The sequence below is a fragment of the Malaclemys terrapin genome, chromosome 15 (assembly GCF_027887155.1).
Source record: "Malaclemys terrapin pileata isolate rMalTer1 chromosome 15, rMalTer1.hap1, whole genome shotgun sequence".
NCBI lineage: Eukaryota > Metazoa > Chordata > Testudines > Emydidae > Malaclemys > Malaclemys terrapin.
This window is the reverse complement of record NC_071519.1, coordinates 30,980,026-31,007,748: the sequence shown is the minus strand read 5'-3', so window position 1 is coordinate 31,007,748 and position 27,723 is coordinate 30,980,026. Positions and strand designations below refer to the sequence as shown.

Here is a 27,723-nt window from a genome sequence, read left to right as displayed (position 1 = left end):
AGAGATCATCAGGCATCCAATGCCCAAGGTTACACAAACAACGTTCCTTTTTAAGGGTAGCTCCTACAGTTTTTGTTTATAGTAGCACCCAAAGGCTCCAATTACGATCAAAGCCCCATTGTGCTGGCACCATACATATAAATAATAAGGGGCAAACAGTTTACAGGCTAAATAGACAAAGACTTTGTTCTTTATATAGAGGCTTAAATGTTGGTGTCCCATTCCACCCTCCCCCAGGCCCAAACCATCCAGCCTGTCACTAAACATAGCACCAGCTCCTCAGTCTCAGCAAGTGGGTGATAGGGACGCTCATGATTAATGCGCAGGAGCTCTAGAAACAAGCTGTGCAAGATTAGCATACGTCAGCCCTTCACGCCTTGATTTTTTTGGTGTGGTGGCACTGTCTGTTCTTAGGAGATTAAAGGGGGTAAAATAAGCCCCAGAGGCTTGTGTAACGAATGCAGGTCCTGGAGAACACAGCACTAATTAGGACTAGAAGGAGCTCTGGGCTTTTTAAAATATTATATATCTACTGGGAAACAAATAGTTCTGTTTTCAGTCACAGCCGCTTTATTGCAGAACCTCAAGCATTGCCACCAAGGAAAACATCTTCAAGCCCATACTGGAGCACAAATGTCCCGCCGAGGGAGGGCTATCCATCTACGCCTAATACTCTTTTAATGTTATACTGTTGGCAGTTTAACAACAGCTAAACAGCGTAAGCCCCAGCAAGAGATTTCTGAGCTGCTTAAGTATGAAAAGTATGACATTTTAATTAGAGGAGAAGCTTCCCATTTGTGGCATGCGCCCCTCTGTTTGATCTGGAATGCAGAGTCCACCTGTAATTGGCATGTTTCTGTTCAAAGGTGCATTAACCAGAAGCCAGGGCCAGTCTAAAATGAGTTTTGTAGGGCCTCAGACCAGTGCCTAGTGGATGGCGTTTACCACAAAAATGCTGTCGTCATAACTGGCATGAATTGCCTCCCTTCTGGGAAGGCTCGGCAGAGAGGCCAATCATCAGATAGACCTGGAATCTTAATTCCCTGATCTCCTGATTCACACTGCGGTTGGGGTACAGCTGATATGACATCGGTCCAGGCTGCCTCTCTTCAGTGAATAGAGACAGGACATAAGTTCTCAGGACTTGCACTGAAATTGACTTGTGAGATGATAATACTGACCGATCACAAGACAATGGCTATGTCTGAGGTGAGGACAGCAGGTGAGATGTGTAAAAAATTAAGACATTCTGTAGGAAAACTTGTTAGGCCAACTTTTGCAGGGAAAATGTTTGGGTCAGATTCTCTCAGGGTGCAAATGCATGTCATCAGGAATTTGGACCACTGAATTAATTGGACCAATTAATTATTGGGTTGCAAAGTTCCCAGTGCGTAAGGAGCCCTAGTGTTCACAAACCAACCATCTCAGATGGACAGACTGGATGATTCTTTATATAAACTATACTTATAACAAAGTTTAATTATTTTCCAGAGGTATATATCTGTATCTGCCATGCTGTGATTGATCACACACAGGCTGTATGTATCAAAATGGGAAATGTCAACTGTAAAGAGAAGCCAAGGGGATTTAAAATCTCATTGGTTACTAAGATGTTTTAGAGACAGATTCACTTTCTCCACTGCCCCTTCCCTGTTTTACCTACCCACCTTGAAATGGGAGTTGCAGTGTCTTGGATCAATGGCTTTTGACATTTCAGTTTTCCCTATTACTTCTGTTCTAACTTTTTAACAGCAGTACTCCATCCTCAGCGAATCCAATTGTGAATGACCTTTTCAATGTCCCCCTTGCAGGCTGCCTGGGATGTGAAACAGGTTATTGCCTAGATTTGTGCCTCCTGTATAAGACATGGAGATGAGTTCCTGGGTATGCAGCAGTGTGTTTATCTTTCTATTCTATACAGTATTGTTCTCATACCACCAATATCTGCGTCCCTTATGATAATGCATTAAGTGCCATGAGCAACATCTGTCTTTGTGTGAGCGTCTCTGAGTGCGTGTGTCTCTCTATCTCTAAAATATGGCTGCAATAGATGGAATTTTCCTTGCTCAATATATTGACTATGGAACTGGTGTCGAGGGATTAAGAATTCCAGCCAACAGACAGAACAACAATCCATCCTGTCTCTCCTGCAATGAAGAGTTGTGAGTAATTTCAGTGCCTTAAATTACCAGAGTTTCCCCAGGCACTTAATGAGAAATGACTGACACCACCAAGTCATCTCCACGAGCGAAAGGCCTGTTGGAAGAGAATGGCACTCGGCGAAACGACTGAGGCCTTGGCATTTAGCCTTCAGTTAGATGAGTTCACTCAGCTCCTGGGGCCCTGACTTCATGAGAAAAAGACAATGATCCTTCCTCCATTTTGCTTCATTGACAAGTAAGAAACAAAAATAGCATGGAGGCAGCTGAACACATCCAGCAGCCATGCCCTGGGCTGGAGCTAGCAGTCAACATGGGCAGCACACGCTAAACTCAAACTCCCTCATTCAAGCAGGGCTTGCTAAAGACCAAGCTCATGGATTTAGAGCCATGGGGGCATATTGCCATAGTGACGGAAAGGGAGGAAGGATTCTAGTCAGCAGTTGACGCTGTTTCTCTGCGAGATGCTTTGTTTACATCAAACATTTTGACTGCTCTGCTTTCTTTGGCCTGGTCTACACTGCGGGGTGGTGGTGAGGGAACTGTCACTAGAACAGCGTAGCTAAAGTCGACGTATCTTAGATCGACTTAGAATCATTTACTTCGTGTCCTCGCGGCGCGGGATCGATGGCCGCCGCTCCCCCGTCGACTTTGCTTCCGCCTCTCGCCGAGCTGGAGTTCAGCAGTCGATGGGAGCGCAATCGGGGATTGATTTATCGCGTCTACACTACACGCGATAAATCGATCCCCGATAGATGGATCGCTACCCGCCAAGCCAGCGGGTAGTGTAGACGTATCCTTTGTCTCTCTCCTTCACACCAACCAAGAACTAACCTTTGACATGAAAAAACTGCGGTGCCCACAAGTTCTACATCACGCACGCACACACTGTAGTCTCTCCCTCCCTCCTCACCTCAGCCTGCTGTGTGGGCAGGCTCCAAAGAGCCAGCCCCATGGCCTGCTGGGTAGAGGTGGTCGGAAAACAGAATTTCTGGTTCCTGGGACATTCCGACATTTCAAAAAAGAGGCAAAATTTTCAAAAATTTCCTGTGGAATGAAAATTCTGACAAATTGTGATTTGAGGCCATCAAAATATGTTACTTTAGTTCATTTCAACTTACTCATTTAATTTAATAATGTTAAAACATTATAAACATTTAAAACATTAAAACCTGATTATATATCATCATAGTGCTGAAAATAATATATTAATATAATATAAAAGTCCAAACATAATGAATCAGAACAATAACATTGAAATGAAATATTTTTACCTTATTGAAACAAGAAAATCAAAACAATTTGTTTAACAGAATCATAGAAACATAGGGCTGGAAAGGACCTCAAGGGTCACAGAATTTGAGGTCGGAAGGGATCATCTAGTCTGACCTTGTGCATATCACAGGCCACCAATACTATATTCATGAATATATTATAACAAACACTGTCCTGGGCAGAGCGCCAAGCACAAGAACAGGAGTAGCTCATCAGCCCACCGAAAAGTAGGAGAGGTCCCCATACGGGCCAGGCGGCAGGGCACTGGAGAGACCTAACAAAAAGGCAGAGCTACTGATGTTGGCCCCAATGTTCCAAGGAGAATACTAGACCTCTCTTCTGACCATAGCAACAGGACAATCTGGAAGCAAAGGGCTGCCTGCCCTGTGCAGCAGAAGATGGGAAATGGAACTGGCAGCTTTCTGCATCCATGTCCCACAAGAAAAAAATAAAAATCACATTTTAATTAGCGCAATTAAAGTGCCACATCTAAACCCTTCACTTCCCAGCTGGCAAAATGTCAGCATTGTCTGACAGCTAAAAGGTTGTGCTGTGCCCTTGGACTCTCTTTACGGACAGACAATGGCCAAAGGGAGATGAAGGTTGCCCTCATGCAACTAAACAGTGGCGGGAACTTTCTGGGGAACAGGGTCCTCCCGTCTATTGTGTGTGTCAATCACTCCCCAAAAGGTCAGGCACTTGGCAGCTACAACCGGGCTGTATCCTGTCACAATCCTGTTTTCAGCAATGTCCTCATTGCAAGCTCCCAGGAAAAAGCAAAGGGAAATACATGCACACGATTTTTAAGGCCACCAGGGACCACTGTGATCATCCAATCTGACTTCTAGCATCACACGGGACCAGAGAATTCCAGCTAGTGGAGACTCCACTCTGGAAAACAGCAGCTAACTGGAGCAATAAATAAGGACATAATTCAGCCTGCGAAATAGGCTTCAGTTTCCACGGGGTATTTTTAGCCCTGTCATTTCCTTTGCTTCCCCCTTTCCCCGCTCTAACCATCGTCAGCCCTTCCACAAGAAAACCATATGGTGATTTATTGGCCTGACCATGTCTAGATACGGGCACAGGTAAGAAAGCCACCTCAAACAGAACCTTGTCTGAAAAGGGTAACCCGGGCTCCTGCCTAGTAACTGAAAGCAGCTCCCAATCCCAGTCCTGCTCCCCTTTATTTCCATGGGGTGAATTTCACCCACCTGTGCAGAAAGCCAGCGCCTCTCAAATCCCACATACGACCTCAGAATAGGGGCGGGCAATAACTCCCTTTGAGTTAAAGCTGTGTTGGAGCTTCCAGTGCAAAATTAAACTTCCTTTCAGTCTGAGCACAGCTTCCAGGGCTTTGGTAGCTTTAATACTCCTCTGTCCAGAGCTATGAAGTCTGCTTGTCTGGAGCCTACAGCTCTCTCATCAAAGGGAGCAAATGAAATATTTACATGGTCACTTAGGTCTGTTTGCTGGGACAGAAAGCTGAAGCTGAGGGGAGATGATATTATTTATGATTTCCTGAGCTCTGTGCTACACAAACATACGTTACAAGCCGGGTCAGAGCCTGAGTAAGGAGAGCTGCATGAGCAAATACACTGTTGCCTTCCATCATCTGGGAAGGGTGAGATACAGCCCTTGCAAACGAGTTCATCGGGAAAGATGGGTCTCCTCCCACTTGGGGCTACAGGGTTGTTTATTTATAACACTGCTTCTCAGCAACTAAGATGACAAAGAGAGAGTCACCATCTCGGGCATGTGCAAGTTGACAAATTTATCATTATTTCAGAGTTCTCACCGGATAAAATAAGGACCATCGAAGGCTGCTCAGAAGTTTTCACCCACCATTGTAAAGGCAATGTGTGCACAAAAGCCCACACTCCAGTTAACTCCCTGTCTTAGGAGCAGGGGCACTTCACTCAGAAGCCGTAAGGCATCCCTGCAAATAACCAATAGCCCACCAGAGGCTCCTTTGCAAAGAAAGGCACTGCCAAGTTGCCGAAAGCAGCCCAGATGGGTTGCCTGAAAGGAGCACAAGGCTGCATTTCAATGCAGCGATTCTGGGGAAAGGCAAAGCTGAATTTCTCTAGGCCTGGTGGAATGATTGCTCTTCCCTCTCAGGTTTCACCTGCACCGGTCACACTGGGGTCGGATCCAAAGCTCACTGAAAGATTCCATTGACTTCAGTGGGCTTTGAATCAGGCCTAAAATCCACCTTCCAAGCAAATACTTAACAAGAATTAAGTGCTTGGGCTAAAATGAAATTCTCTCTAGCAATACACTGCGTGTGGACTAGGCACTATAGAATACTGTCAATACATGGCAATTAAAATCTAATATATTATAATAATTCATAAGAATACAATGATTTTGTTGTGATGATAATGCATAGAGGACTGTTCCTCTCCCAGTCCCCCAGTGGGTCATCCCCCTTAAAATCACATTTCTTCTCTGAGGCCTGCCAGAAGTGCGTATATAATTCAAAAAGAAAACGCACTGAGTCCTCTGTTTCCTGGCTCTTCTGTGTCTCTCTCTTAGACTTCAAGCTCTGTGCTCATTTTGTGCCTGCGCGGTGCTGAGCACAAACCAGACAAGTAATAAGGAATTAACCTTTTGGGCGCTGCAATGCCAGGCTTGGGCCACGCACTGGTTACTGCAGCCCTCCGCCATTGTTAGGGATCTAGCAAAAGGCAGAGAAACCAGCCGGCCAAGAGAAGCCCATTTTTCCTTTCCCCATCAACGAAAGATGAGCTGAAAGACCATTTCATCCGCCACCCCTCAAAACACTGGCCCCAGCTCTGCCAGAGAGGAGGCTGGAATAAAAGGCCCCACTTTTATTTATTTGTTTATTCACAAATATATTTGAGTCCCATTGCTGTGCCCTGTTCTAAGTTGCAAACTGATAAACGCTCTGCACCGTTCCTGGCTCTTGAAGGGCAAGCAAAGGAGACCAACTGACCCCGTGTTACCACCCTCTAGGAGATCTCCCGGACAGCTGATCAGGAATCCTAGTGTAGCAGAGAAAACACCTTGCACCACTTCCTGAAAGCTGACGATTCTGTTGCTTTACAATAAGTCAGCGCTGGTCATTTGGAGGCAAAGCACTGGCTCATTTGGGCCAGACAGCCTCCTGCAGTTATCTCTTCAGCACGGAAAGGAGAAAACACCCAAACAATGGGAGGAATTTACCACAGAACCTTTTCTGTCCCCCGCCCCCCCCCGAGCCTCCCCTCCCACACACACACGCACGCACAGGGCCAAATTTTCAACAGGGGCTTCTCATTCAGGACGACTAACTTCATGTGCCCAGGTTTGGATACCCAGTGCCTCTCTATAGAGCTGAGCACCTCCAGCTCCCATTATCTTCATCCGCTGCTCAGCATTGGTGAAAAACAGGACATCTCAAGTTGGACACCCAAAATCAGAGGCTACTTTTCAAGTCTGAGCGTCTGTACCCACATACTGTAAAACTCCACTCCTGGCTCAAATATTTGTGGGCATTGCAACAAATCTGTTGTCATCTAGTATATCAGTGGCCTGGAGGGACGGGGGATGAGGGTCAGACTCAGTAATTACTCATTACCCTGGCCTGGAGGGACGGGGGGATGAGGGTCAGACTCTTAACCCATCCCTAGAACCATCTCCATGGTGGCAAGTCCTCTGCTCAGTGCCTCAAGGTGTGGAGAAATCTGAAGACATAATTTGAAATGGTTAGAGAAACACTCTCCCCCACCTTACCCTTTTGGTGGGAAGAAGGGAGGGGAATTCTTTTAGGGATTTCCCCCCCCTCACCCCAGTATGTCCATTTCAGGCATTATTTTTCCCGTAATTCTGTTTTGTTTCCTTGGTTCATTTTCAGTGTTGGCGGCTGGTATGAAAGTGGGATGTTGGAATAACTGACACAACTGCACCATATGCTCCATGTCTATTTCCAGCAGTGGGTGGGACTCGCAGGGCTCATTCCTGCTTATGCTAAGGCCCTTGTGTATCACTCTGATTCCTGTAAAAGCTCCCCATTTAAGGGCGGAATGGAAGCAGGAAGCTCTGTGGGAGACGTGGGTATGTTTGTCACCAGATGTAAATCCAGCAGGGTCCATACAAAAAGAGGGGTGTAGCTTTTGCATTCACTGCCCCCAGATGAAATTACTAGCACGGACGCACATACACATGGGTCAAATCCAGCACTCCCACCCCCAAGCCTTCAAAATCATGAGTCAGACCCCCAGAATAAACAGTGTTGGGTTCTTTGTGTTTGCCCTCAGGCGCTGGAGACTTTAGGATTCACATCCTCCAGCTTTTCTCAGCAAACATGTGAACTAGAAATTTATTTATTTTTAAAAAAATGAAAGTTGAGATTTTCCTTCAATCGCCTGACTCGAGGAGCTAGTGATTGAAGAAACAACATCGAATACTGCGAGACTCAACATACAATTGCAAGAGCTGGGGACTCTCCAAATCCATCCCACCCGTTGACCATGTCAGGGGTGAATTGGAGCTCACGGTTTTAAGCTTTTTCACCACTCCATGTCACCCTGCTCCCCATGTTATTCACTGGCAAGTCCTTGCCTTGCAGCCAGGAAGCAATGCTTTGCTTCTGATTCCTAATGGCCAGCTGGAAGGGCGTGCAGCCAGTCATGTCCTCCACATCCAGCACAGCACCGGCCTTGATTAAGGTCTTTATGATAGCCACGTTGCCACTGAGGACAGCGAGGTGCAGGGGAGTCGAACCCACCTTGTTCTTAACGTTGATGTCTGCTTTGTGCTCCAGAAGGTTGATGATGCTCAGGAAGGTACCCTGCTGGACTGCGAGGTGGAGAGGGGTCCACTCTGATTTCTCAGTGATGTTGGGGTCCACCCCGCTTCTCAGGAGCTCGCAGACCACAGACTCTTCGCTATAGCGGGTGGCCACGTGAAGAGGTGTCCAATCCATGCCTCCTTTGACATTCAGTTTAGCGTGGTTGTCTCTTAGCAGGCGGATGATTTCAATGTGGCCCTTAAAACAAGCCAGGTGTAGGGGGGTCCACCCTTTGTCCGTCCTCAAGTCCACATTGGCCCCGTATTTGATCAATTTCTCACATATCAGGTATTTCCCCTTCACTGCGGCCATGTGCAAGGCACTGTAGTGATTCTCATCCAGGCAGTTGACAGATGCCCCACTCTTCAGCAGGTATTGGACCACCCTGAACTTACCCCTCTCCACGGCAAAGTGCAGTGGGGTCCGGTGGTTCTTCTGCTTCCTCTCTAGGTCAGCTCCTTGGCTAGCTAGGAGTTTCACAAGGCTGATGTGCCCGAAGCAAGCTGCCACGTGGAGGGCAGTTCTCCCATCGTTCTCCTGGCAGTTGGGGTCCGCCTGGCGGGAAAGCAGCACCCGGGCCACGTTCTCAAAGTTGTTCTGAGATGCCAAGTGGAGTGGAGTCCATCCTTCATGTTCTTGGGAGTCTGCCTGCGCCTGGTGGTCCAGCAAGAGGCGCACAATCCTGTCATCCCCATTCTGAGCTGCGAAGTGAAGAGGAGACCAACCGTCATTGTCGGCCATGTTGACATCCGCGCCGTGCTCTATTAGAACCAAGCAGATCTCTGGTGACCTCTTCTGGACCGCCACGATGAGTGGGGTGTAGCCACAGACCAGCTGGCTGTCCACGTTGGCCTCCTGACTCAACAGAAACTTCACCTTCTCCACATTTCCTTGAATCACCACAAGGTGAAGCAGGGTGAGGCCATTTTCCTGGGCCCTGCGGACTTCCTTGGACATTATGAAGCTCTCCAGGCCCTCGACCTCGCTGGTGGGGGAATGCGGGAAATCAGTCTCTAAGGGCAGAGGAAACAGAGTATGAGAAAGAGAAAGCAACTGAGTGATATAACAGCTTGAGGACTCCCAAACTATGGTGTGCACAGCACTGGGGAATTCTGGATGCCCAGAGCTCAAAATAAAACCCATGCATGTGGATCTGCAGGGTCTAAAACCAAAGGAAATGCACCTGCCTGCTGGTCTGCTATGGGACAGGGCTGTATGGGTAAGAGCAAAGGAAACACTTGGTATCTGTCTCACAGGGACTTTATATTTGTTCTTTTTTTGGTTTGCACTTTTCCTTAATCTGAAATTAAAAATCACACAGTCCGAAAACACATGGATTGTCCTTTTGTATGGAGACTATCATAGGGTAAAGGTGGGAAACAGGGCTGCTCTGTTCTCTTGCCCACTTGATTCTCATCTAAGGTTAATGAGCAAAGGTGACCTACTCACCACTACTACTTGTGTCTTGGGAGAGGATGGATCCTTGTTTCTGGCTCTTGTTTTCAGGGCAGAGAGATAACAGGAAAAGAACATTATGGGCAGTTTGTTATTTGCAATTTACCATTTGTGTGTTTCATGTTCTTCCCATTTAGCGCGCTAGGATTTTGTGCCATCATTTATACACTATTTTTATTACCAAGCTTGCTTGATATTACATTCAAAACTCACTCAAGATAATCACAGCACAAATGGGAATGCAAGAGTGCAAACACAGTGCTTGGGGTTATTATAAATCACCAGCATGGCCTGTTTTACCTTAAAAGCTAAATAAATTTCCTTGGGAATTTTAACCCTCTGATAAATCTCATGCATAGTGAGCTGTCCTTTAAGCCTACTTAAAAAATTAATCTTGAAAGAAAACAATACATTGAATAATAAATCACAGAGAAGGCAAGACTTCCATTTGTTGAAGGCAACAGAGAATCCTTTGAGGAAAAAGAAACAGGTTCTGTCTGTCTCTCCCATCTACCTCCCTGCTGATACTCCATGATTCCACTGTAGCAATTTCCAGTAACTTTTTAGAAGAACTCCTTTCTCATAGTGCAGTCTAACCTTCCCCTCCCTGGCTGCCAATCATGGCTATGTCGAATGCGGTCTCCTTAGACTCCTGAACTCTCTCCTGAACTGGTGCTTTCTGGGAAACATGCAGGATAATGAGGTTTCGCTCCCTCTTTCCTTAGTCACCTCTTCCCAAAGCTAAATGTTCCATTTCCATTATTTCGATGTTTAATGACAGGATCTCAGAGGCCTTTTACACTTCCTTTTACACTGTGGAGATTTAAGAGCAAACGTTTGATATATGCACTGACTGGGATATGCTTGGCTTAATACATATGCCTCCGCTTCCCCAGAGCTGGAAAATGTCATCTGGAGCTTATGCTTGGCACTAAGGACTCCGTCCTGCAATTAACCCTGCCTGGGCAAACCCCCACATGGAACTCCGTTGGACTCTGCCGGCAGGGCCGGCTCTAACTTTTTTGCCGCTCCAGGCAAAAAAAAAGAGTGCCGCCGCGCCGTAACACTCCCCCGAGCGCCGTGCCGCCAAAACCCCCGCCCCCCCAAGTGCTGCGCCGCCAAAACCCAAGCCCCGCCCCAGCACCGGGCCTGGCCGCCGAAACCCCTGCCCCCCCCAAGCGCCACGCCGCCCAAACCCCTGCCCCCCTCTCCCTCCCCGAGCGCTGCGCCGCCCAGCCCAAACCCCAAGCGCCGCACCGGGCCGCCCAAACCCCGAGCGCCGGGCCACGCCGCACCGCCCAAACCCGCACCCCCCCAAGCGCCAGGCCACCCAAACCCTGAGTGCCGCACTGCACTGCCCAAACCCCAGCCCTCCCCAAGTGCTGGGCCGCCCAACCCCGAGCGCCGGGCCGCGCCGGGCCGCCCAACCCCCCGCCCCTCCCCCCCGACCGCCGGGCCTCGCCGGGCCGCCCAAATCCTGAGCACTGGGCCGCACCGGGCCGCCCAAACTCCAAGCACCGCGCCACACCAGCCCCCACCCCCCCCCAGCACCGCGCCACTGAAACAAAAACAAACAAAAAACCCCACCGAACCAAAAAAACCCGAGCGCCCCGCCCCGCCCCCAAGATTGGCCGCCCCTTCCAAGGTGCCGCCCCAAGCACGTGCTTGGTTGGCTGGTGCCTGGAGCCGGCCCTGTCTGCCGGCATGGAGCTCGTTGCAGGATCAGGGCCTAAATGATATCCAGCTCTGCCTCTGCCGTGTGCTTGCAGCTGTGTAAAAAATTCTTTCCCTCAGCCTGCCTGCGTCCCAGCCAGCACAGCATTGCATCCCTCTGGTGGGGAGTAAGTTCCTCACCAAGAGGATGGGATAAGGCTCCTTCCTGGTGGCTAATAAGAACTTCCTCCATTTAAACAGCCCTGAAGTTCACTGGCCAACTTCCTAGATTCATGGGCTCCCTCCTCAGTAGCGAAGGAGGAAACACACCAGACAGAGCACCCTGTACAAAAAGCACAGAGGTAGTGTGATGGGTAACAATGGGGAAAGAGATACAGCTCCCTCCTGAGTGTGAAAAGACGGGAAGGGAAACACTGCTAAGGTGCTTGAGAACATTTCCCAGGGGATGGTGTGAATCTTCCTTACTTTTTGGCTCCCAGATAAGGTGGGCTTGTGAGACATCTTCCTGACGAGGCGCTCATTCTCCAGATCCACCACGAGGTTTTGCATTAATGACAGGAGCATGTCAGTTTCCACAGGGATATCTACATAAGGAAAAAGACGGTTAGTCGAGGCCTACCCTTCCCCACAAGACCCAGAGTTCAACAAACACATTGGGAAGGGGAAAATCCAGGGGGAATAAGTATAAAAGGGAAAGTGTTTGGCAGTAGCTGGCCACTACACAGCTCAATGCAAACAGCCAGTTATTCTCAATCTTTGCAAACCCGTACAGTACAACAGGCACCAGGAGAACAGAGGCTCGCAGAGTACCTCATGCGGGATGTGCTTTTTCAGGCAATGCCCAAGCAGCATTCAGGGGCAGAGAGCCCCTAGAGAGCATCGCAGCAGTCTCTTTAGGGGGCTGACTTTCAACACAAGCCTCCGACAGAGGCTTCTAAGGAAGCTCTGCACTCATTGTTTAAAGCACGACAGAGCCCCGGTAAGAGGCTGGTTCAAAGATGGGACTCCCTAGGATTAGCGAATCTGCATGGTTCGAGATCCTTGAGAAGGACATGGCCATGGGGTGGAGGGAGACCCAGGTAAAGACTGTTTGTGAGAAACCCATAAATTGCCTTATGTTTAAACTAAAGGTGGGGCTGAGCGGCAGAGTTGAGCCCCATATCCCAGCTTCCCCCAGAGGTCAGAAATCTTGGGAGCTGCAGCTTTGGTCCAGCTGATGTAGGAGCCGTTCTTGACATCTAGAACTGCTTATTGGTGCAAAACTCACGCTGGGAGTTCAGATCAGGTGTTTTGGCTTTGCACTCAGCTGAGTTCGAGCCAGGTCGCACTTGGCTACCACACCTGTGAAGCGTGGCCTTTTCTTGGGGTCTTGGTCCCAGCACCTCTTCATCAAGTCAACCATCTGCTGGCATTCCCCTGGCCACTCATCACAGATGGACTCTAGGCAGGGCCGCCTGCCTGCTGAAATCCCGACTATGATGCCCATCATGTTGGCTCCTGAAAAAGAGTCAGCAATGGGCACTGCACTTGTTTTCTATGACCAGGATGGAGCAGCCATGACGCTGTGGTAATTACAGCCGGGGTGTACCATTAACCTGGGGCCTTTGACTCACTGCTTAGGGACTGCACTCCCTTGCTTCGAGCACAATCCCACCTCTGCCCCAACACCCCTATGCTCTAGGGCGTTGGCTTGTCAGTCTGTCTGAGCCAGCCCTGTGAGCAGCACACTGCACCACAGGACTCCTGGGTTTCAAAAGGCCCAAGCTTCATATTATCCCCCTAACCCCTAAGCCAGGTGAAGGTTTATCCCCCTAGATGACACCAAGATGTGGAGAAACTGGAAAGGGTCCAAAGAAGAGCAACAAGAATGATTAAAGGTCTTGAGAACATGACCTATGAAGGAAGGCTGAAAGAATTGGGTTTGTTTAGTTTGGAAAAGAGAAGACTGAGAGGGGACATGATAGCAGTTTTCAGGTATATAAAAGGGTGTCATAAGGAGGAGGGAGAGAACTTGTTCACCTTAGCCTCTAAGGATAGAACCAGAAACAATGGGTTTAAACTGCAGCAAGGGAGGTCTAGATTGGACATTAGGAAAAAGTTCCTAACTGTCAGGGTGGTTAAACACTGGAACAAATTGCCTAGGGAGGTTGTGGAATCTCCGTCTCTGGAGATATTTAAGGGTAGGTTAGATAAATGTCTACTAGGGATGGTCTAGGCAGTATTTGGTCCTGCCATGCGGGCAGGGGACTGGACTCGATGACCTCTCGAGGTCCCTTCCAGTCCTAGAATCTATGAATCTATGAATCTATGAATCTATGAGTCAACAGATGAAGCCCACTGGTTTATTGTCCTCAGGTCCCAACAGCAGCATCTGGCCACAGAGTTACAAAATAGGCAGCCTGGCTGGATGCAGGAACGGCAGTCAGGGCTCTTTGGTTCTATTCCCGGTTCTGCCACTGACTCTCTCTATGGCCTTGAGTGAGCTACTTGATTTCTCTCTGCTTCTGTTTCCCAGCCTGGAAAGCGGGGCTAATGATTTAGCCGGCTGTATTTCCCAGGGCTGTTGAGACTTGAGGTTACTCATTCAGCACAGTGCTTTGGAGGTAAAGATCGGTGTGGGAAGTGGGTTTTTTTAATTGTTACCTGAATATGGCTTCTTCTGCATAAGAACCTCCCAAATGACAATCCTGAAGCTGTGGGCAATGAAAGGTCATCAGCAGCTGTCCATGTGGCATCCTTTTCTTAAATCACAATTCATCTCACTGCTTGGTAGGATACTCTCAGCTTCTCCAGGAATGGACAAATTAGGGAAGAGGCTATTCAGATGCATCTTATCGCAAGGGAACCAGCCCCCATGCCTCCAAAGGGGAGGATTTCTCAAACAATCACAGAAACCTCAGACAGCCCGGTACTCCCAGGCTGCACCAATGCCGGAACTGGGGTTTGTCACTGTAATGGATTGCTCCCAACGACAGTCCCTGCAAGAGTCAGGCACCGAGCCCCATTGTTTTGACCCAGTTCCCATTTGGGGAACCTATGTTTGGCGACTCCAAAGTCCCAGCATTCATTTGACCCTGGGCTTCTTCTTCGCTTCTTGTTCCACAGTGTGCCTGCTAAACAGCTGGCGCATTTCCGGGGTGGGTAAAGGGTCCCCCTATATCTAGTTTGGGATGTAAGGAACAAGAGGAACCTAAGTCATTGGCCTGTCTCCAGTATGGCACCCCATACTGGCCAAAGCTAAGCTGATACCCAAATGCAAAGCCGGAACAGAACCTTAATTGCTTCAGTACCAGCAAAAATAACAAGGAGTCCGGTGGCACCTTAAAGACTAACAGATGTATTTGATCTGAAGAAGTGTTTTTTTTCCCACAAAAGCTTATGCCCAAATAAATCTGTTAGTCTTTAGGGTGCCACCGGACTCCTTGTTGTTTTTGCTGATACAGACTAACATGGCTACCTCCTGATACTTCAGTACCAGCATAACTCTAAGCAATGCCCGTTGAGCAAGAGACCACATGCTGCCTGCATTGTGGTTTAATATTATTCCTCTCCTCCAATAGCTCTTCATGACCTAACAGGGTGTGATGGAACCGGAGGCAATACAGCATACAAGTCATGCCGGGTCAGAACTATACAGAAATGCAGCTGGTCGGAGACAGATGACTCTCCGCGGATAAACTCACCCTGATGAGGGGCAGCACACGTCGCTCCTGGCATGTTCCCCACCAAGTACATTATGCAAGGAAGAGAGCCAGAACGTAAACAAAATTAGGCAATGCACAATCGCTCTCCCGTCATGCAGGAGCGAGATGGGAACTCTGGCTGACCCCTGAACAGATATCCCCAGCTGCTGCTGCCTCCTGTCCAGTCACTCCGCACAGCCCTTACCTATACACGTCGTATTCGGGTCCTGGCGGCCTGGTGCTGTGGAGAAACATTTCGGGCGGGATGTAGCTCAGGGTGCCCCGCAAGGCTGATCTCTCAATGTACTGCATCCGGCTCGACTGCTCCATCCATCTGGACAACCCAAAGTCTGAAATCTGAAACCCGGGCCAGTTATAACCTCCCTTTCTATCACCCAGCAACCCCTCTCCCTGCTTGCTCTAGCCCTCTAGGGTGCAGCTGTTTACAGACAGAGGGAAGGTTTTGTGATTGAGATGTGGGGAATGAACTCTCAGGCCCGCTGAAGTCAGAGAGAGTTTTGCCATTGAGCTTGATAGGGGTCAGGATATCACCCTGGATTGGGTGCTATGCCACAGCTATGCCACAGACTCCCTATTTGACCCTGGGGAAGTCATTTAATCTCTCTCTGTCTCCATTCCCAGTCCCACCTTGTACGTTTTATCCCTTACTTCCACCCTCTGTCTACTTTGTCTAGTTCAGCTGTCAGCAAACCAGGGCAGGGTCTATCCCTCGTTACTAGGGTGACCAGATGTCCCAATTTTATAGGGACAGTCCCAATTTTTGGGTCTTTTTCTTATATAGGCTCCTATTACCCCCCACCCCCTGTCCCGATTTTTCACATTTGCTGTCTGATCACCCTACTCGTTACTTGTCCGTCTCTGATGTTCTTTGGGGTCTCTAAGCACTACTGTAAAACAACTAATAAATAACACTGATAACAGAGAGAAGAATCCATTCCTATACACACAGCCCTAATGCCTTACCTTAACGTGCATATTCCCATCTAGAAGAATATTCCCTGGTTTTAAGTCTAAGTGAAGTAAAGGAGGTGTCATGCTGTGCAGGAAATTCATAGCCAACCCCGTCTCATGGATAATGCGGAACTTGAGCTGCCAGGATAATTTGTGGGTGGGGAGCACTGTTTCCAAGGACCCCTGGGCCATGTATTCCATCACTATCCCTGGTGGGCTGTTGCAAATCCCATAGATGGAGACGATATGCTGGAATTTTATTTTCTCCATCTTGGCTGCCTCTTCGACAAGGCAGTTCATGCTGGTTCTGCAGGGAACGGAGAACGGAGAGATATCAGTGCGGATTCACAGGCAGCATGATGGGGCTGCAGCCCAGAGCACACCCAAACTTCCCGAGCAGCCTCTGTATCCCAGACTGGCCCCGTACACCCATCCACCTCCAGGATCAATGACAACTGTCTCCCAGGCTAGCGGGACCCTGCAGATGGCATCTGAAAATGTGTTGCTCTGTTGCAGGCCAAGTGCTAAGTCACAGGCTGCTTTAAAGGCCTTGGGTTTCCATAACTAGCTGGCAACTGTACATGCCACGTGTCTAAATTAAATAGATCTAAGCACATTCACCCCCAGCCTTTGAATAATGCCATACCAGGGACCCAGCTCTCAGACCAGTTCGCAACCTTCCCATCAGTTATCTCACAAAGCCTCTGGGTGTAGCTGCCTCTATGCCCTGATTAAATTAATAAATCCCACTCATTGTTTCACTCAAGTCTCTGCATCTCCCAACCCGTTTGACCAGTCTGGGTGTTCCCAGCATGTTCAAGGCAGCAGAGTTCACGTCAAGAATTCAGTTACATGGGCACGTTGGGAATGAATCAGGGCTTGCACCATAGTTAAACTCAGCTGTGTTCAGTGTAATGTCTTTCATGTTTCAGTCCAGGTTTACAATAGCACCCAAACGCCAAAGCCCTGGTGTGGCATGCAGACAGGTATACACACATGCAGACGGGAGCTGGCACGGGCATCTTAGCACTTTGGGAAGTGTGGCCCTCAGTGTACTCCAGACACTATCCAGAACGAAGTCTTCCAGTCATGGATACTGCAGGCCAGATCATGCCACATCTGAATGTGGGTACTCAGGGAAATCAGGGGGAGTAAGCCACAGCCGAGATCCCCTTTTGTGGCTTCCCTGCATCTCACCTTGGCTGTCCACTGTTAGCCCACGAGCAGGTGGATGCGGAGAGAGGCAAAAGGTGGGTTGAGTCTGGGTTCTGCCCCCATCCCAGGAGCCGCTCGGCTCATGCAGCACGGGAATAAGCCGCACCCTGAAGCGAAGGGTGCTACAGATCCATGTCCCCCATGAGCAAAGGGGAAGCAGAGAATGAATTTTACCTCACAGTTCCTTCCTTGGGCTCCTCCCGGGGCAGTGCCGCTATGCACTACCCGTACTCAGGACTAGGAGCAATGGCTCAGCCTAGGCCTGAATGACAGAGAGAGAGACAGACAGACTAAGCTGTGGTTTGGGATGGGATTTGAAATCAGCTGGCCAGTCAGTAACAGCAAGGTTGTACTGATGCAAAGGCGGTGGGTTTGGTGCCCCGCCAGGCGAGCTAGGGGACAGAACACAGAGGCGGCACTGCCAGTAGCTAGACAAACAGGGGGAGCAGAGAGAAACTGAGCTGCATGCCCCAGTCTGTCTGTATCCCTCTGTTGTCTCTTGTTTCATACTTCGATTGTCAACTCTTTGGGGCAGGGAGCATCTTTTTGTTCGGTTTGCACAGCGGGATCCTGGTCTATGACTGGGTCCTGGGTAATAACAAACAACCACCGCCACCCTAAAATGCTCCCAGTGCCAGGTTCTCAAGCTTCTCCCCTCCACAGCACTGAGCCCCTTCTCTGGAAAGGCCCGCAACCCACATCTGAGACTCTCTTTCCTGGTTCATGTCCCCATAGCACTCCCCATCCCAATCAGCGCTCTGGACTCGGAGTCTCCTGAGCGGGTAGAACGGGCTGGCAATCAGTCCTCAGGCACCGCGTGCACCACTCTCCAGGTCAGTGCACAGGGAGGCTGGCTCCTGTTCTATTCGTTGCCACTCACATCTGGCCATGTCTCCCATCTTCCCCCTACCTCAGCCCCCCTTTCCTCCGGACGGGTGAGTCTAGCTGAAGTTAGTAGGCTCACTGACAAACAGCACCTCCAGTTGGAGTGACTGGTGCAGAGAGGTCGTGCTGAGACAGAGCGTGAGCGGATAGGAGTCACTCTACCAAATGCCTTCATTCATTCCTGATCCGTCGGCAATCGCAGCCTCATGGCTCCTGGCCAGGAGCTCAGGTGACTTTTAAAGGCTCTCTTGAAACCTGCTACTCTGCCTCTTTACAACAGGGCTGTGCCCCTGCGGTTTCTTCTCGTTAATTCTTTGGATGGTTTGGAACCTTTCACTTCCTTGTCTTGGGGCCTGTACGGAATATTTGCCGATAAAAAAAGAATTGAAATGTTTCTATTCTACATTAGAGAGAGTAAACATAAGAACTGCCCTACTGGGTCAGCCCAACGGTCCATCTAGCCCAGTATCCTGTCTTCCGACTGGCCGATGCCAGATGCGTGAGAGGGAATGAACAGAACAGGGTAATTATCAAGTGATCCATCCCCTGTCGTCCACTCCAGCTTCTGGCAGTCAGAGGTTTAGGGACACCCAGAGCATGGGGTTGCGTCCCTGACCATCTTGGCGAGTTACAGACACACTCTCAGCACTGGCTTGGAATTACCTGTCTTTGCTCTGGGTCCATTCCCAATGCTGAGGGTTAATGACATGGTTCCTTCTCCGTGGTTCCGTGCAGGGAGCTGAATTAAAGTCTCTGCAGGTGTGAGTCTTGACAAGGAGTTACTGGGGAGGCAGATGCGCACAGCAAGGAACACCGGGAGTGTGGAAGGCAGGGCTAGTACATGAACACAGAGCATTGTAGCTAGGAGCTCTCTGGGCCTAGCAAAGACACCTGGATTTTATATTTGTCTGTGCTGCCCTTGTTCTTTGTTCCATCCACCTTTAGCCCTCTCTAAGAACTGGCTAAAAATCTGCAAACCCAGGGACTTAACATTAGGCATCTAAATCCATCATTGGATATTTAAACAGAAGCAGCCCAATATTTGAAAAAGTGCTCAGCACCCGCAAACCCTACTGAAGTCAGGAGGAGCGGCAGGTGCTCTGCACATGGGGAAATCACTTGGGGCATGGCCAGAGGCTGTTATGGAGGCACCTGTGTAGATTTTGGCCGCCAGGTTTCAGTGATTGGGCCAGGTTTTTTTGTCTTCAATATAGAGCTTTGTTCATTTTGTACACGCACGTATGCACACACAGGAGAGAAAGCGGATACAATTTCATCTAACAGTTAAGTTTCCGAATCCCTTCCGATGCCAAGGAAATGATTCAGCTCCACAGGGGGCAGGTGGAGAAGCACTGAGAGCCCTTTTCCTTAGAGCTTTGTTACCAAATCAAGGCAGCTGGGGCCACATGGCAGGTTGATTGACACCTCAGACTGAGTTCTGAGGGACCGCGGAGTTACCTGTCTGAGCTGGAATCCGGCAGCAGATACGGGGAGCATTTCACAGCATAGACCATCCTCCACCGCTTGTGCTTCACTTGGTACACCTGCCCAAAGCCTCCGCTCGCCACCCTGACCCACTCCCCTTCAAAATCCTCCTTATTAAAAACGGTTAAGCTGCCCAAGCACCGGTCCATTTCAAAGCCACGAGGAAGAAAGTAGCCCTGCCGGCTGCCTCCTGCTCATCTGGTATCACAGAGGAACCCAGGGAGAATGTTTCCTGCTACTCATTTGCATGAGGCGGAGGGTGGGGAGATATCTGAGATGAGCCGCGTTATACACTGCCAAGAGGTGGGTCCTAAATGGGACTTTTAATTGTCTGCCAAAGAGTCATGTTAAAAAATCCTAGCAGGTCACGACAAACCCTGAGCAGTGCTCAGAGACTATGGCATTGAGGCCAGGAATACCTCTGGCCCACATCCTCAAAGGGAGTTAGGCTCCAAACATCCATCGATTTCAATGGACACCTAAATAGTTTTGAGGATCTGGGCCTCTGTCTCTAGGTTTTTAGAAGGTTGCCCATCCCTCTGGTATTTGAGTACAGTGGAAACTGCAGTGCAAAGAGGAACCAGGCAGATAACCCCTTTGCACTAAAACTGCACTGTCGATAAACATAGGCATGTGCTGGGTTGAACAGGATCCTGGATTTGCAGCTAAGAGAGTCGTCCTGGACACTCAACTTCCCACCAGGTGGTTTGTAGGTCAAAGGTAAAGGGGGGGTATTTAAATCCAGAGGGTTCCAGTGCTGCAGACTTGCAATGTTCCACCTGACAAAGGGGAAACACTGGGGTAGGTGGCTGTAAGTAAGGGAATCTGAAAAATACTCCAGGTGACAAAGGAGAAGACAAAGGAGAATGGCTCAGCACAGACCCATGGGGAATGTTGGAGCATGAACCTGAGAAAGTGTTAAAAAGAAGTACAGAGAGAGAGAGAAAAGGAAGGGCCGTGGATTAACCTGATATTCAAGTGCCTCAGAAGTAAGGGGCATTTGAGCAGATGAGAGAAAACTCCGGAGAACTGGTCAGAGGAAGGGCAAGCCAGAAACTGTGGAACCCTGGTGTTCTGAACAAGTTATCTACATTTTGCCAAACTAAATATTCCCCTGCAGTTTCAATAGGCTAGGGTGCCCTGCTGCATCTCTTCCTGCATAAACCACACTGTTTTGTGCTTCTAAGCAGCTACTGTGCTTCAAACATGGCTGCATTTCAATGGAGAATGAAGTAATGGCCATTTATAATCATATAGGGCCTGATTTTCACTGGCGCTAAGCTCTGGCAGCATAAAGGGGCCTTAAAGAGGGCATAGGCCCCAGTGTAAATGAGGATCAAACCTATCATTCGTAATCAGCCACTTATAAATTGGGTGAAGGGCTTTTTGTTCCATCTTCTCCTGGACAGAGCCTGCTTCCTTAAATTGGGAGTAGACCTGTGCAGCATGCTCTCACGTATCCCGTCCATCACAAATGCATCTGGACTGCCGAGACTATACTTCAGATGCCTGGATAGACACATACCTGTCAAAGCAGACACAGGTGTGTGTTGCATGATACAGGACTTTCACTGCTACCTGGCAGAAGCAGGCAGCTTCTGTGTCTTTGTCTCCTGATTCTGGTTGAGGTTCCCAGACGTGTTTAAATTTCTGAGGCCAACGCCCCGGCAAAGGAATCCTTGCCTCTTGCACAATCGGACTGCACACGTGTTCTGCTTCTAAGAAGAACAAGTGTGGTTTCATGGCATGCCACAGATTGTTGCTGGGTTTTCTTGGCAGCTCTCCATCTGGCTGGATCCCCATCGGAGCTTCCCCAAGCTGAATCTTTCACCTTGTTGACTCACTTCCTATCTCAGGAGGAAGTGAGGAACCCAGCTGAGGCAGACTGTGCCTATTCCGCTGTGTTTATTCTCATGCTACTTCTAAGACCCAGTCTCATTTTAAAACTGATCCCCTCAAAGAAAGCAGCACAGGATAGTTGTGGTATGCAGCACAACACAGTTTTTCACAGCACGGCATGAATCAGTTGGATTAATCAGCCTCTATTCACCATGTGCCTGTTTACAAATACAGGCTTGTAAAATGCCCCAGGGTGCTAGGTGGGTTGGGGTGGCAGTCGTGACAGTCATTCATTGACGTTTCCACCTGGCCCTCAGGAATGCAAAATTCTGATTGTCAGAGCAGTGAACTGGAACTCTGGTGCAGGGAGAGAAACACCTTTACTGCTCTATTTCCTTCTGCTGCAACGAAAGCTACATGCTGCACGTCCCACAGTAGCGATCAGAAGGCGGATAACCCCTTCACGCCCTGGGCCCATTTCCCATGTAGGAAACAAACTGCACAAGCAGTTCAGAGTTCTCCGAAGCATCCGAGACAGGGCACGGTGTCTGTAGCGTCTCTTGTGTCTCCATATCTCAGCCCTGATTCCAACACACCATTACCAGAACTGCTGCGCCACAGCGGTGAGTCTACACGTAGGCATTAGCGTGACACTATAAAGCCCAAATTCAGCACAGCAACAAGGCTGGGATTTTCAAAGCCCAAGGGAAGCCACACAAGCTGTTCAATTTTCATACGGCACCTAACTTAACTGGGCTTAATCAGAGCCTTACGCAGGTGCTTAAGACCATCCCTATTCAGCAAAGCACTCAAGCATGTGCTTAACTTTAACAATTATATAAGACCAATTGAAGTCCCTGGGGTGTTTAAGTGCTTTCCTGAATCAGGGCCTAAAAGACCGAGGCCAGACCCTCTCATCTTTGCTCACACTGGGTAGTGCTTTATTCCACAATTATTCATGGAGCAAGAGTTTACTCAGCATCAGAATGTGGTCCTAAGGCAGGACTTGTCTACACAAACACTTAGTTTGCAGCAAGCTGGGGTGTAAATCTATCCTGCCTATCACTAACTGTCCATGTGGATCCTACTGCATTCACTAGCAGTTCCCTAGTGTGCTTTGATCTACCGCACTTGCCTTGGGAGCAGCCTGATTGCCTGGAGCACCTATTGCCATGATGGTATTTCAATTTGGGCTCATCCTTCCATAGGAACATACGTGTCAGGCGGAAGGGTTTTGTTTATTTTTTAAAGCCAAGGACTGTTGGGAGGGTTTAAAGCCAGAAGCAGAGTGTCTGCCCTGTTCCTTTCATTGGCTCAAAGTTCGGGGAAAAGGGCAATGTGTATGCAAAGTATGGAGTTTGTGTTTGCTTAATTGGACTGGGATCAGCATGGCAGAGCTGGGGCCTGACAAGAGCAAAGGAATCCAGCTGTGAACTGCATGGCAGTTTATAAACCTCTGTATAAATCTGACTCTCCTTTCTGCATCACGCCAGGCAGTTCTGCAAAGTCCCCATCCCTGGGTCAGCCCAAACGGATAGCAGCTTTACAAGCACATTAGCTTCTTTGCAGCGGAAGCTGTTGTGCAAATAAATTTGACAAAGATACGAGAAATTAAGTGTCTCAAAGGAGCGACGCCTGTAGATCTAATAAGAATGTTAACCTGTGAAATGCAAAATTGAATCTCTCTCCTGGTCTCCAATATTTGAGTGGCATCTGATTAACAAAAAGGCTGCCACATTTCACCTCTGGGTGAAAAATCCCTTTTTCAATGCCCAGTGTAAACACCTCCTTGAAACCAGCCTTTACAAAGTACAACTCTGCTCTGCTGTCAGTCATACCAATGAAATGACTTCAGCGTGGTTACAATGGGGTAACCTACAGTACAATATGGATGGAGCACTGTCTCCGATCCTCAACTCTTCCCATCCAAAATCTGAGCATGAAACCTGGCTTGACACTAAAATGACTGCACTGCTCTTTCCTTCGTAAGTCCCAGGGAAAATGATATGGAGCCCCCAACAGACCACCCCTTTGCTTCCCCCTCATTTCTACTACAATCCAGTCACTTTCACAATAGAAATGGTGAAAAATTTCCAACATTCCATCTGATACTACATTTTTTCGATGACACTTTTCAGCAGCATTTCTAATTTCAACCAAAAATGAGCGACTTTTTGCAAAAAGTGTTTTTGAATCCGCTCAGCTGAAGGGGTTCTCTTGAAAGTTTGTGACGTACAGAGCCCCCAGATACTTGGTGGCTGTTCTAATGCACGTGTTTGAAAGAGGATGTGTCCAAAGGGGAAAATCTACCGGATCTGCCATTGATTAACCTCTGTGCTTGGGATTCAGGAAAAAGCAAACAGCTCTGGGTAGCAGGCAGCGCAGCCCCGTGCTGAGGGGCCAGCTCAGAACAGCCCTTCAGTTTGGGCTGGTTCTCTGGCACAGGAGTGAATTTTGCCCTTGCTGAATTTCCCAGGTTGGCTCTTTATTGTTGCAACGCTTACAATGGAAGGTGAAAGCATTTCCTAGCAGGGTCCTGCCACACAGAGAACGAAAGGCCCTAAGTCTCTCCTGAGTACACTGTGCATTTTCAAAATAGCTTCTGCAGCAAACCCAGCTGTGCCCCAGCGATTAAAACACCCAGGGCCGGATTCTCAGCTGGTGCTGATCAGTATAGTGCCATTGACTTCAATGCAGCTACGCTAATTTGCACCAGTTGAGGACCTGGTTCCTAATGTACAGCGTAATGGGCCTGTGTTGCACCTAAGGGTGAGCTGCAGCAGCGTTTCTCAATGACCGGTCCGTAGACCGGTTCCAGTCCCTGAGATTTCCCTGACACATTTTAGGAAGGCAGCCAGCCGGTCCCCCCAAAAAGGTTGAGAAACATTGGGCTAGAGCTCAGAGCAATTCTCATCACGTGACGTACCGAGGAAGCGAGCCCCTTCCATCTGCCCCTTGTTTGAACTGTCTGATCATGCAGCTTTACAGGGAACTTGGTACAAGTGGCAAAGAAAGTTCCAGCAATTTAGTTCTCCTTAAGAACTTCGTAAGCCTGCCAAAACATTTGTCATGAACTGCATGAAATCCACACCAGCCAGAAAAATCAATGCACTCTTAGCTAATAGAGTTGCCCTTTCCAGGCACGGGGATTATGTTCCACGGAGCATTTGTCATATGTGCTCAAACCCCAGAGTGAGTTCCTAACCCGCCACCCAGTCCGACCAGATGTAGAGCCGCAAAATGTTTGGTAAAGCAGAAATGATCCCAAATAGCATCTGGAATGCAACAGAAAGCGCAACACCCACCTTCCACCTGCTTATCTAGAAATCCATGCTTCCCTTTCAGAACCAGACCAAAGGAGATCAGAAGGTGCAGGTTTCTATAGCTGTCTCTGTCACTTTGTTGGGGAATCGTCTCCCTGTTTTCATAGTAATTCTGGGAAGACATGAAAAAAATCATTTGAATTTCTGCTGTGCAGGCCTGAATTCTCCTCTATTCTCCAATGCTGGTGGCTATGCACAATCATCAGCAATGAAAAGAAATCTCCTCTAGTTCCCTTGTGACCAATAGAGTCATTCCCTTTGGTACATACTCCAGTGCTTTGTCCAGCTCGTGTTTTAATCTGTGCTTCTGGTTACTTTCCCTAAGTGTATTTGCTTCTGTCACTGTCATCTTACTTCCTGACAATATTCCTAGCCTCTCCAGCCTGCTCTGAATGATTTCTCTGCCTTTACCCCAAATTTCATTAACATGCTGCTTACCCCATCTTCCACACCATTAGCAAAGATTTAAACGAAGATCAGAGCTAGCCCTGATCCCTGGACATATTCTCCACACCTCACACACTCCCTTCCATGTATGGTGCTTTTCCCCTTTTAAATCCATGACGTTGTCCATGTCTAAGCATGAGACAGTGTGTCAAACACTTTACTAAAGTCCAAATCAATTACATCAGTCTCTGTGGCTGCCAAGCCGCAGAAGCCTGAAAACTACCTCATGAAGGAATCTTCATTAGTGGGACACCGAGCCATGCACATTAACTCGGCAACGCAGCAAATCCTTCCCCTGGGACTCTGCCGTCCGATTTCTGTTGGCTAGTTTATCCATATGATATTAAGTTACAAAACGCCAGTACATCAGCTAGTAGAGTGGCAATTCGTTAGTGGAGTGGAAACAAGGCATCAGGATTTAGGGAAGATTAGGTAACCAAGAGTGGCAATTCGACTGGGGCCTTAGGACAGAGAGTGCGATCAGAAAGGAGTTTGTGAGCCGGAAGAAAACAGAACTATTCAACAGGGGAACTTTGCTGGCTCCGCTGTGTTAGCTTTTATCCAGGGACAAGGGACAAGCTTTGGGTCATTCCAAGCACTCTCTGCCGCTGTCACCCCCATGTCCCATTGCTCTCTGCTGGCAGTAGAGGTGCTCACACCTGCCTGGTCACTCAGGCAGACACTGAGCTCGCAGTGTAAAGATGCCGCGGAGTGGCTCAGCACCTGGAACAGCTGCACAGTGAAGCTGGCAGCTCTGGATTTATCACGCTGCAGTAACTGGATGTGTCTGCGTCCGAACGGCAGCCTGGCAAAGACAAGGGAATCCAGCTTCACTTCCCTCCATCCCCATCCCATGCGATTTCCCAGCATCAATTTACAAAGGCTCTAAGTCAGGTCTACATGGCAGCTCGGGCAGGTTAAGCCAAAAGCCCCTGGCATGGTAATATGGCCTCAGCTTGGACATCTTCCAGGATGAGCACTGCTCTGGAGACCACGGTTCCCAGTGCCAGAGAACAATTTCACTGAATGCTGATTTCACTACAACTGTCCGACCTGCTGTTGCAATACTGGTTATTATTCCCTGACCCAGTCTGGCTTGTAAGCAGTGCAGAGGTGACCCCGGCAGTGCCTGTGTGGGCCAGCACGTAAGCCCTTCTTAGTGGTAATACTTCTGCTTGGCTTTTCATCTCTGAAGTACTTTACAATCATTAACAAATTAATCCTCAAGCGCCCCGGAGAGGGGAGGGAGCATTATCCCTGTCCTGCTGCTAGGAGATCGAGACACAGGCAAGGGGAGTAATTTAACCGAGGTCACACAGCAGGTCACTTCAAAGTGACTCGGCTCAGGGGCTCCCTACAGCAGCAATGAGATAGAAGAGAAAGTAGCTGTCAGGAATCACGCAGGGCCCCTCCCATTCCTAGCCCAGGCCCTAAGAACAGCGCGTGAAGATAATGCTCAAGCTCTCGCCGCGGCCCCGGATCTGACCTGGGGAATAGACAGCACATGGCATCCGGTCCTTCTGGCCTGGCAGCGGGAGTCACACAGCATGACCCGATCCTCAGTTTGGGGTGGCTGCTGTTGTTCTGCAGGGTGATGACAGCCAGGAAGGTCTCCGGGGAAGAAGGTGGTTCTTGGAGCCCAAGACCCGCTTCCCCAGCAGGATGCAGGCTCATCTGCACAGTGTCGCTCCAAGAGCCACAGGTGTCATCGGACACAAGTGCAAAGCTGGAGGGGGATAAAAGCCTTCTCCAATGACAAACGTCCAGGACAAACAGCAAGGTGCACGGGATTCAGTCCTTCTGGTGGACAGGGCTGGCTCCAGGCACCAGCCGAGCAAGCTGGTGCTTGGGGCGGCAGATTGAACAAGGCGGCATTCCGCCCAATCCTAGGACGGCACGGCCGCTTTTTTTTTTTGTTCCGCTCTGGCAGCTCTGTAGGGGGCGGTGGTGCGGAGGAGAGGAGTGCCCTGCAGCAAGCCCGGCAGGGCAGTCCTCGTCCTTCCCTCCCAGCTGACCGGAGTGGAGCCCTCCCGGCAGGTGGCAGGCAGTGTGGTGCGGCAGGAGGGGCCGCGTGGCAGCGCCCCACTGTAACCCTGGCCACCCCCCTTCTCTCTCTCTCTCTCCCGCACGCTCCCTCCCCTCCCCCCCCCCCCCCGCTAGCCGGTCCCCCTGAACCCACGCTCTGTTTTTGTTTGTTTTTTTTTGCTTGGGGCAGCCAAAAAGCCAGAGCCGGCCCTGCTGGTGGAGCTGTTTATTTCATGACGATAAGACGACCAGGAACCTGAGTCAAGTTTTACAATTCCACTGAAAGCATCTAAACCTCTGCAATAGCTGAGTTTACTCTGTAAATTGTGTCATGATAAAGCCACACATTTCCAGAAACATCTCAGCTTGGCCTCTGTGCACTTGCAAACCATTGCAAGCACCAGTTAGCATGGAAGCATTTTCACGTACATAGACATCTGCCTTCTTTGTGGACACAATCGAGCAGCTAGACACCTGGTTGCTATAAAGTC

At 49.2% G+C, this 27,723-nt stretch overlaps 1 protein-coding gene across 1 annotated transcript; it reads right to left on the bottom strand.

The window, feature by feature from the left end:
- Positions 1-7,746: 7,746 nt before the first annotated feature.
- Positions 7,747-19,747, bottom strand: ANKK1 (ankyrin repeat and kinase domain containing 1). Its single transcript, XM_054005632.1, has 8 exons — positions 19,572-19,747; positions 16,026-16,320; positions 15,247-15,398; positions 14,002-14,051; positions 12,700-12,855; positions 11,824-11,942; positions 9,679-9,724; positions 7,747-9,242 (listed from the first exon to the last, which is right to left on the bottom strand). Exons 1-8 carry the CDS (start codon positions 19,745-19,747, stop codon positions 7,939-7,941), a joined length of 2,298 nt encoding a protein of 765 aa, XP_053861607.1. The 3' UTR covers positions 7,747-7,938.
- Positions 19,748-27,723: the final 7,976 nt, after the last annotated feature.